The sequence below is a fragment of the Oreochromis aureus genome, linkage group 3 (assembly GCF_013358895.1).
Source record: "Oreochromis aureus strain Israel breed Guangdong linkage group 3, ZZ_aureus, whole genome shotgun sequence".
NCBI classification, from domain to species: domain Eukaryota; kingdom Metazoa; phylum Chordata; class Actinopteri; order Cichliformes; family Cichlidae; genus Oreochromis; species Oreochromis aureus.
In genome coordinates this window covers 5,248,732-5,259,982 of record NC_052944.1, presented here as the reverse complement: position 1 = coordinate 5,259,982, position 11,251 = coordinate 5,248,732, and the positions used below count along the sequence as shown (strand labels likewise).

The 11,251-nt window shown below is 43.2% G+C and overlaps 1 protein-coding gene across 1 annotated transcript; it reads right to left on the bottom strand.

Moving 5' to 3' along the window:
- Nucleotides 1-1,135: 1,135 nt before the first annotated feature.
- Nucleotides 1,136-10,520, bottom strand: LOC120438993 (protein NLRC3-like). The gene is made up of 6 exons (XM_039609628.1): nucleotides 10,258-10,520; nucleotides 8,512-8,647; nucleotides 6,704-6,780; nucleotides 4,797-6,588; nucleotides 1,939-2,094; nucleotides 1,136-1,163 (listed from the first exon to the last, which is right to left on the bottom strand). The coding sequence occupies exons 2-6, from the start codon at nucleotides 8,619-8,621 to the stop codon at nucleotides 1,136-1,138; spliced, it is 2,163 nt and encodes a 720-aa protein (XP_039465562.1). The 5' UTR covers nucleotides 8,622-8,647; nucleotides 10,258-10,520.
- Nucleotides 10,521-11,251: the final 731 nt, after the last annotated feature.

Below are 11,251 nucleotides of genomic sequence, written 5' to 3'. Positions count from 1 at the left end.
GAGTTTCAAGTCCACATCCTGGACTCTCCAGGAAACCACACAGATGCTTCACTCCTGAATCCTGCAGGTTGTTCTTAGTCGAAGACCAGGAGTCATTACCCAGGTCCAGCTCTCTCAGATGGGAGGGGTTGGACTTCAGTGCTGCTGCCAGATAATCACAGCTGATCTTTGACAAACCACAGCCCCTCAATCTGTATAAAGAATGAAAGATGTAAGTTTATTAGACAAAGTGTGAGCTTGAAATCATTCAGTGTTTCATCATCTTTTCAGAGCTGAAGAAGGTTCAGAATGTAGAAGTTTAGAAAATGGAAACTCCAAACAGCTGAAGCCAACAGGAAGCAGCTTCAAACAAACACAACAACAGAAAAAAACTCTGAATGTTTCACATTAAAGTCGTACATTTATCATAAAAACAGGACAAAGACTTGAAAAAGTCGTGTTTTTCCTTCCAGGAACCACAAGGCTTCACTTTTAAAGGTGAAGTGTGAAAGAAATGGACATATTTGAAGTCCAACACCTTTTTCCAGTCACATGATTAAAGCAGACAAACTACAAGCTCATTTTCATTCCAACAAGTCATCTTCTGACCTGGACTAACAACACTGGTCTCTATGTGCAGCTGGCTGTGAGACCAGTGCTCAGGGAGCGTCTACAAAGTGCAACACTGAAAGAACATCACACACTCATTTGCTTCCATCATCCAACCTGAAGAGGAAACAGAGACGGCTCCCCTTCAAAGTAAAAGCTGCTCCTTTTGGACACAGTATCAAAGAAAGTCTACAGTATAACATAGAAAAGACAGAACAAAGTTTTGGTTGCTTTTAAATTGTGCTGAAATGAAACTACACTAAGCTCAATTATGTGACAGACATTTCATCCCATGTCAGTTTGGCCTCATCCTGGGCCGGATTATCCAGCACACACTCTGACCACAGGCCCAGGGGCCACGCACAGCTGGGCTCCATCCAAGAGACAGGAAACAAACCAACACAATAATAAAAAGCACCATGTGATCTTCTTACATCTTCAAGACAAACATAGTAAAAACATATTTGTTTCCTGATAAAATGATGTGACAGGTAGAACAGAGTAAAGTGGTGGTGTTACAGCCTTTCTCCCTGTGCTGCCGAGGCTGTTAGTCTCTCCCAAACTCAGCTACAGGACTTCAAATGAATGAAAGCAGCAGAAGTGGCTTTACAAATGAAAGAGGAAGAGGAGAAGAAGAGGAGAGGAGGCCACCCTGACCATCACTCCAGCTGAAAACATCACACTTCCATTAAAGTTGGTGAGAAAATGTTGAGCAGGATGAGCTGCTGGCTAATCTGGAGGCTGTAGCAGCAGCTCACAGTCACAGTGGATTTCCACTCATGAAAAAGCTCTGGCTGCTTCATTTCTCATCTCACATCAGAGACTTTAGTGAAGCTGTACTGTGATGCTTCCATATTCCAGTGAGGCCTCCAGAATGATTTCAGCTGTTCTGTACACACACTGTGTGCCCTGTATGGCTCAAAGTCTCTGCAGCCTGTTTTTATCTGCTATCATCAGATCTTCATCATCCTCATTCACATCCCTCACACACTCTACAGCCTCATCAGCACTGACTTCATCTTCACTGACTGATGGAGCACAACATGAACCTGTGGAGGCTGAAACACTGTCCTGTCAAACATCTCCCGTCACCACTCCACTTCTGTCAGCCTTTAAATGAACCCTGCTCAAGTCTGTCACTTCTGTTTGGAGCCAAAAGGAAAAACTGTTGTTCAGTCGTTTGGAAAGACACAACATTTCTGAAAGCACGCAAACTTCTTCACATTTGTCTTCATACACATCCTGAACATTTAGGAACTAAAGAAAGTTTCAAACATCAATCAAAGACCTGAAATATAGAAAAACAACAACAGCCGCAGTCAGTGAACTCACCTCAGAGTCTCCAGTCGACAGTTTGGACTCTCCAGTCCAGCACACAGAAGCTTCATCCCTGAATCCTGCAGCTTGTTCTCACTCATGTCCAGCTCTGTCAGATGGGAGGGGTTGGACTTCAGAGCTGAGGCCACAACTTCACAGTGAGACTCTGAGAGTCGACACTGAGTCAGTCTGTGATGATAGAAAATATAAAATGTGTTATTATAAAAGCAGAAAATCTGTATTATAAACACAGACTGAATGTATATGAAGACAAAACAGAGTGAGGTCATAATCTGATGAATCTGCTCTTCACATCTGTGCTTCAGCTCCTCTTACTGTGTTTGACATGACACAACGATTGAGTCTCTCTCAGACCTGCAGACTTTTAATGAGAATCTTTGTTTGGCTTTAATCTGCAGATGAAGGAGGAAGATGGTGTCACATTTAGGCTTCCATAATGTCCACAGTCTGTCACTGAGATCTGATCCAGAGTCAGAGTGAAGACACACATTTGGACTGTTTCCTGTTTTGACTCCAGAACATTTTGAATGAGTTCAGCTCAGTGAAGAGTTCCAGCTGGAAAGATGATCTCTGTTTGCTACCTGCTGTCAGGTACGACTGTTCACGTCCACACGCAGGAAAACCTGCTGACTGTTACCAAACGGAGCAGAAATCTCATCACTGGACAATAATGATGAATGAACTCAGAGCTGCTGATATCAGATCTGATTTCAGGGGAACTAAACACAGAAATGATTGGCTCATTTTAGCTTTCTGAGCCATTATCTGCTGGTGTGTCGCTAGTTGGCAAAAAAATGATTTGTATTCCTGTTCAGGGCTTCAGTGTTTATGAGTCCAGATCCAGGTGACAGCAAGTCCAAATGATGTTACCTGTCTGTGTCCAGCAGCAGCCTGTATTCACTTTGAATATTGTTATAACCTGACATGGATCAGTTTGTCTTTGATTGGTTTGTAAATGTCACTGTTTCCATTGGACCTGAGTGACGGTACAAAGACAGAGAGGGAGAGAAAGGAGAGAGAGGATGGAGACAGCAAAGAGAGAGCAAACACAAACAGGTGAGAGTTGACAGGTGACCAAGGTCAGCAACCAATCAGAGAGCTTCTGTTTGACCCACAGTCACTGATGATGACTGCACATAACCAAGCAGTGTGTTACTCTGATATCAAATATGGATCCTGCTCTTATAATAATGATCATCAGATGATATTATTGTGTTATTTTGTAGCTGAATACGATGTTTGTGTGATTATCAGTGAAAGAAGCAGTGAGGAGGATGGAGAGAGAGAGAGGACAGAGGGTGAAGTTAGAAACACTAAAAGGATTTTTCATGGATTTCATGGATGATTTGAGTGATTTCCAGCAGGACACTTAAACATGTCAGTGGACGTCCTAAAGAACATATTCACTGATATGAAACGTGTCATTGAACAGGATTAATATCAGTGGAAACATGGTGGAAACAGCTGTGACTGCATGGATGTGACACACTTCAAATCTGTTCTCCACTCTTGGATTTGGGATCCATGGAGCTGCTGCTGAGTCTGTACAATAAAGGATGGTGTGGAAGGTTGCAGTGTACGGACACAAACACTTTGTGCTTACAATCTGATTTTATTTTTTCAAAATTACACTACTAACTAGAGCTGGGCGATATAAGATTTTTTCATATCACGATATGCTTTTTTCATTTCAGGCGATAACGATATATATCACGATATAAGCCAAATATCTATATATGTAAGATTTAAATGTGATGTTGCTCACAAATAAAATGTGACATAATCAGCAGCTTGTTTTGATTTAAATATAAATTTCCCATAATAAGTTCAACAGGGCAGATGTACTTAAAATGAGGCTTCAGTTTTATGTAAAATAAAGGCAAATATTACAAACTACACAAAAGGCAGCCGCTAAAGCATTTAAGTTTCAAAATAGAACAAACAAAACAGACTACTAAATTGTCAGTTCCACTTAGAAACAAAATATTAATTCTAAAGATAAATCTTAGTTTATTTTACAGAAAAAGAGACAAAATTGACTAACTTATATAATATTGCTTTGGAAGCGCTGTCTGAGAGAAATGTTTATGTCCAGGGAGTCGGTAACGAGGATCCATTACCATAATTAGCTGCTTGAATCCTTCATTTTCGACCGTGTTTATTGGTAGCATGTCTTTAGCAAGAAAGTAAGCTATGGCATTCATTATGTTGCTATGTCTCTTACCTTTTTCGTCATATGGTAAGATGCTGGCGAAAGCCGACTCACTGACTGTTGCTGCTTCACAGGGATTCCCCTGGTTGTTTTCAATGACAAATTAGCGCTTTCAGTCAGAGATTGAGCGTGCTCTAGTGGGTGACACTGCTTCAGGTGATAACAAAGGTTTGTTGTATTTCCAGACTTTGTGGGAACATGCTTTCGGCACAATTTACAGTGCGCGTTACTCTGTTTTTTGTCAGACTTCAAATAGCCGAAATACCTCCACACTACGGAACTTCTCTGGCCTTTCCTTTCGACAATCTCTTCGGCAGTGGAACCGTCATCTGTGTTCTCTTCGGTATTCTGGTCACCAAAAACCCGGCACGGCGGCTGGCTGCTTCCCAAACAAATACACACGTGCGGCTTGGTACTTGAGCTGTACGTAACGTGACGTGACGCTGCGGCTGTGATTGGTTCGGCTCTGCGCTACTTAATTTTTATTGGCTATTGGTTTTTTTATAAGACAGGAAGAGAGAGATGAGGTCTATCGCAATAGTTTAATTTTTCTATCGAGAAAAAGTTATTTCGCAATACATATTGTTATTGTTTTATCGCCGAGCTCTACTACTAACCTACACTGATCAATGATGTTAATGATCACTTCTGGACTCACCGAGCCTTTCTGCAGTTCCTCACAGCTGGAATCAGTCTCTGTCGTCCCCGCTCTGATGTTTTGTACTTCAGCAGGTCCAACTCATCCAGAACCTCCTCTGACATCTGCAGCATGAAGGCCAGAGCTGAGCACTGGATCTCAGAGAGTTCTTTCTTTGATCTGTTCTCTGACTTCAGGAACTCTTGGATCTCCTGAAATAATGAGAGGTCGTTCATCTCCATCAGACAGTGGAAGATGTTGATGCTTCTGTCAGGAGAGATTTCATCACCGCTCATCTTCTTCAGGTTCTTAATGACTCTCAGGATGGTTTCTGGACTGATCTCTGTCTGACCCAGCAGACCTACTAAGAGTCTCTGGTTGGACTCCAGACAGAGGCCATGAAGGAAGCGAACAAACAGGTCCAGGTGGCCATTTTTACTCTGGAGGGATTTATACATGGCTTTGTTCAGGAAATCATCCACAGATGATTTCCAATAAGTTTGTCCCAGAAGGTTCCTCAGCACCTCTTTCTTCCTGTTGGTGTGACAGTGGAACATGTAGACAGCAGCCAGAAACTCCTGAATGCTCAGATGAACAAAGCAGTAGACTGGTTTCTGGAAGATCACACACTCTCTTTTGAAGATCTCTGTACAAACTCCTGAGTACACCGAGGCCTCTGTCACATCCAGACCACACTGCTCCAGGTCTTCTTGGTAGAACATGATGTTTCCTTTCTCCAGATGTTCAAACGCCAGCCTCCCCAGCTTCAGAAGAACTTCCCTGTCAGCCTCCGTCAGCTCCTGTGGACTTGTCTCATGTCCCTCATGGTACTTGTTCTTCTTCCTCTTTGTCTGAACCAGCAGGAAGTGTGAGTACATGTCAGTCAGGGTCTTGGGCAGCTCTCCTCTCTGCTCTGTAGTCAACATGTGCTCCAGAACTGTAGCAGTGATCCAGCAGAAGACTGGGATACTACACATGATGTGGAGGCTCCTGGATGTCTTCATGTGGGAGATGATTCTGCTGGACAGCTCTTCATCACTGAATCTCCTCCTGAAGTACTCCTCCTTCTGGGCGTCAGTGAAGCCTCGTACTTCTGTTAGCCTGTCGACACATGTAGGAGGGATCTGATTGGCTGCTGCAGGTCGGGAAGTTATCCAGACGAGAGCCGAGGGAAGCAGATTCCCCTGGATGAGGTTTGTCAGCAGCTGGCTGACTGATGACTTCTGTGTGACATCAGACAGCAGCTTCCTGTTGGTGAAATCCAATGAAAGTCTGCTTTCATCCAGGCCGTCAAAGATGAACAAAAGCTGAGAGACAGCCAGCTTCTCTGCTGTGACCTTCTGTAATGTTGGATGGAAAACATGGAGCAGCTCCAGAAGACTGTACTGCTCATCTCTGATCAGGTTCAGCTCCCTGAATGAAAGCAGAACCACCACACTGACATGTTGGTTCTCCAAGCCCTCTGCCCAGTCCAGAGTGAACTTCTGCACTGAGAAGGTTTTTCCAACACCAGCCACGCCGTTGGTCAGAACCACTCTGATGGGTCTCTGTTGGTCAGGTAAGGCTTTAAAGATGTCCTGGCACCTGATTGGAGCGTCATGGAGGGCGTCCATCTTGGAAGCTGTCTCCAGCTGCCTCACCTCATGTTGGGTATGAACCTCTTCACTCTGTCCCTCTGTGATGTAGAGCTCAGTGTAGATGCAGTTGAGGAGGCTTCTACTTCCTGTTTCATCACTTCCTTCAGTCACACGTTCACATCTCCTCCTCAGACTGATCTTATGTTCATCTAAAACCTCCTGCAGACCAACATCTGCTGAAAGAAAGAAAACAATGAGACTAAAGAGAAAGAAAACTCTTCAATGTCTGAACAACACAAGAAGTCCAGTTTTCAGAAATGAGTCCATCAGCAGACAGATGTTCAGTCTTACTTTGTACACAGCTGCTCTGACTGGCTGTCTGCAGTCCAGCTCTGCTTCTGGATCTTTCTCCACACTGTGCAGAAGCTCTGATGGTGACACAGAAAAGTCAAAGTGGAGATACTTCTGTGCACCTTTGATTAGACTCATTATAAAAAGGAAAAGTTTGAACACAGTCATGTTTCCAGTTCACTGACTTACATTTATTCCATGGACACTCACTCTAACCTGAACCACAGCTACAACCCAACATTGTTGAGGTCTCATCTCCTCCTTTCCTGACTGTAGAGCTTAAATATGCAACAACCAACAAATAAAAGAATTTGGTTCATTTCAAAGAAATTCACACGGTGACCAAGTAAAGTAACCGTAGTAAAGGAGACAACATCCTGTTGATGGTGGGATTATTTGAAAGATTTGCTTTACTCACGTCACCAAATGCAGTTGAACCACCCGTGGATCCATGTTTGACCATCTACCACTCTGAGCTCTGCTTTTTAATCATTTTATTATTATCATCATTCATTTATTCATTCTTTGGAGGGGGGCTATTTCCTAATGCCGCCCTAATAAGGTGACGTTCAAGGGGAAATATAACAGAAACTCTTTCAGTGTTATTCATGAATAAATGAACAGATAAACTGTGAAGAAGAAGAAAACTGAGATTTAAAGGAGAGAGTGAGAAACTTGATCATCCATCCTCATAATCCATGTTTATCAGTATCTGCTGTGACCATCCTGCAGTAATAACTACAAGTCTACATTTCTGTGACTGTTGATCAATCACAGCAGGAATCTGAGCTCATCTCTGCACACAGAGCAGCTTCAGCTCTGGGATAAACTGCTCGCTTCACGTCCTTCTCAGCTCACAGACACTCATCCTGATATTTTCCTTTAACATTTGATGGTATAATTCATCTGAGTTTACACTTTATCTGCATAAATACAGAAAAACAGACCCAAACAACATAAACCATCAGTTTCACCATGTAGAATATATTGTTGTTTCCTTGCTTTTAATCCAGAGAAAAACTCTGATTTTGATTTTCTCTGTTCTCTTTGCCACAGCCCATCCCAGCAGCAGCTGAAGCAGCTGACTGTCACAACACTGAACAACCTGGCTGGCACACATGTTAATGTTAGCCATTCAAATATTAGCAGTTAGCTGAGGCCACAAGAAGAAGAGGCCCTAGAAGAACGATGGATGATAAGATTAGATTTTCAAGACTAGGCAGAGACGTGTTTTCCTTTACTGTCTCTTACAGAGGAGGGAGCAGATACCAGACGAGGTCACGGAGGTACGGGGAGGATTCGCAGCAGACAGCAAGACTGCCACGTCTATGCGAGAGAGCGATGGCTACGATAATCTCTGTTTTTGTCTCACTATATAATGTTGTACAGCCCATTTGAGGGTTATCCTCTCTGTGAACCAGATGCTTGATTTCACACAGAGGTCCACCAACTCAATTTGATCAGTTATGGAACGATTTACCTCGACAGGCTCCTTCACTCGCTGCTTTTAAACCTCCTTTAAAACACACTTTTACTCCCTGACCTTTGACCCAGTGTGACATGTTGACTCACTACCTCAGACAGCTTAAAAATAGTCTTTTTGTTTTTTGGTGCTGCCTAAAAGAACCGTAAAATATCTGTCCTATATACAGTTATGTTCATATATTTTTGTACTACATCAGGAAACTCAAAAATATAGTTTGTAATATTTTAATCCTTATTTTTAAAACTGTTTTTGTCATTTTTCTTCTCCCATTGCATCAAAAATCATTATTTACACTGAATAAATGAGTCAGCAGCTCTCTTACATTGTTGATGCAGGTTCATTACTGAAGTTTAGAGGTCTTCCTTTGGACCGGTCACTCCTCACAGACACACAGCTGGATGCTGCAGATCCTGCTCCATCCTCTTCCTCCATCTTCTTGATGTCAGGGTGGAGTTAGTCTGAGAGGCAAACACACACACTCAGAGGTGCTGTTGTACTGGAAGCATCACACTGACGGGTTTCTAAAGTTCTCATTGATCATTTCATGGAGTTTCTGTGGTAAACACTGTCCTGTGACGTATGTGTTATGGTGAGGGTCATGAGGGCTAACCAGCCCCACTCCTTACTCCTCATATTTCAGCCTGAAGCACAAGAAGAGCCTAAACCTAACCAGGAGGCTGTAACCTCAAAGGGACTTCATGGTTAGAAATAAAGGTTCAATGAAATGAAGCAGATCATAAAAACACGAGTTCCAACTTTAAAAGAAGCATCCACACGATGACGGCACAGCAGAGGAGCACTTTCTCTAACACACTGATTCAGTTCCACTGACACAAGGACACACACAGGAAGGCACACACACACAAGCCTTTATAAGAAACAACACAATCATCTGTGCTTGTCAATCCAAGTCCTTAGCCCATGAGCCCGCGGTATCACACCACAGATATTCCCTTACTTTGAAAAAATAAAGACAGTTTTCAGAACAGACCTGATGTTTATGCTACAGCCTGTTTACCAAAATAATCAATATCTGCCTCGAAAGGGGATGGAATACATTGCAAAGTATTCACTGGGCAGCAGTGTCTGACGTCACTGTGTGTGTGAGCCACAGAGAGGTGTGAAAGACAAAGTCAAACATCCAAACTCAGCCTGCAGTTCTGTTCTGTGATTCTACATTTGACTGTCCATTGAGTTTGGTGTGCACTTCTGCTTTGTTCAGATGCATTTAGATACATCACCTCCACTCTCCTGTCTTTCCTTCTCTACCATTGCCTCTTAACTGGGGATGGGTACCTGTATCGGTTCTGATATAAACGGTAGTAACCAGACTGAAAAGCAGCGCACATTTCGGTGCTTTATTTTTTCCTGAGATGTCATACACTTGGGATTCTAGCCAATCATTTTACCTTTCCAAGGATAGTAGGCGGGCTATGGGGTTAGTATCTTGCCCAAGGACATCATGCAGTCTGGCATTAAACCACCAACCTTCTGGTTAGCAGGTGACCTGCTCGACCACCTGAGTTCCAGCTGCCTCATCAAAGTGACCAATCACATTAGAATCCAGTCCTGCTTTAGGCTCCGCCTCCAAACCATCCAAAGCGGGTTTATTTGCACCATGTATGCAGGTGAACTCAAACATCCATTCAGCTGCTTCAGAAGGAAAATGTCAGCTTGTGGTTTCAATCACAGGAAACTCACAGGTTAGAGTCCAGCCAGAGGGCTGCTGTTGTTTATCTGTAAAGTCTTTACATTTACAGAAATAAATAATTATGTGGACACATCTGGATCATCAGCAAACATGAAACCAGGCGACCACCAGGACCAAGCTGACTGCTGACACAGAGTTCATACTCTAACTGCTAGCTGCTCTGCTAGCTAAGTGAACTGATGTTAAAGGTCAGAGTAAAGAAATGACGTGATGCTGCTGGGAGTGACACCACAGACTAGCAGCATTTAGTTACTCAGCATATAATGCAGTTAATCTGAAATCTCTTTTTCTCTCTGACACAAACTGACAGCAGACTGAGTCAAAGACAGAAACCTTATTTAAACAGCAAATATTCACCGGCTTCACTTCCTGATCCAGGATTCAAAGAGGACGTTGCACTTACTCAGCTTCTTCCCACGAACGTCTTCACTCTGCAGCTCTGCTGTCTGGACCAGGTCTGTGTAGAAACAGAGACAATCTTCTGCTTCATCAGTCCTCTGTGTCTGCAGGCTGAAGTCACATTAAACACTTCACACCAGCAAAGAGTCTGAAGCTCACAGGTCAAAGGTCAGCTGCTGCACCTTGTGTGATATTGTTTGATCAATAATTAACCTGCAGCAGGTTTCTGCTCCAACTCCAACACACTGAACAACCCTGAGCACAAATCAGATGATGTGGGTGTGTCTGCAAGCTTCAATAGTATTAAACACCTCACACCAGCAATGAGTCTGAAGTTCGCAGGTTAAAGGTCAAAGGTCAGCTGCCACACTGTATTTAACATTTCAACATGTATACAACCTGACTGTGGGCGTGTGTGCAGCCATAAACAGTTTAAACATTAAACACTGAACCATAAAAGAAGCTTAAGCTGCAGCTCACAGGTCAAAGGTCAGCTGCTGCAGCCAGTTATGACTTTACATAAATCATCATGTTTTCCCTCTCAGCACTTGGGCTGTTTTGACTCAGCTACACTATGGGAAATGGCCAATGGTTCCACAGCTGTTCTTGTTCACAGCATCATCCAGTTAGAGAGGAAACTGTATAATGCAATGATGTTGCTCCTCCTCCACATGCTCACCTGCCACAGTTTAACTCCGCCTCTTGGACAGTCATGTCACCTGGTCTGCATGTTTTGTTGTACGATGACGTCATCTTGCCGTTGACGAGGAGGGCGAGAAAAACTAGTTTTGTCCTGCAGATGGCGATCTTGCACCGTGTTCAGAGAGCCGACACTTTGATGATGCTGGTCTACTCAACTTCCTTTTAGCCTGTTTTGGTCTTGAGCAGCTTCCACTCTGGTTTCACTGTTAAATACACTTTCACGTGTAAAGTTGGAAAATAAATATTAAAT

What these genes read in the sequence shown, in the direction of transcription:
- LOC120438993 (XM_039609628.1), bottom strand. Translation starts at nt 8,621, where the DNA reads ATGGAGGAAGAGGATGGAGCAGGATCTGCAGCATCCAGCTGTGTGTCT. An exon ending in TCAGAGCAGCTGTGTACAAA is followed by an intron (nt 6,589 to 6,703) that starts GTAAGACTGAAC and finishes TCTTTCTTTCAG; the next exon opens with CAGATGTTGGTCTGCAGGAG. An exon ending in AGGAACTGCAGAAAGGCTCG is followed by an intron (nt 2,095 to 4,796) that starts GTGAGTCCAGAA and finishes CTATCATCACAG; the next exon opens with ACTGACTCAGTGTCGACTCT.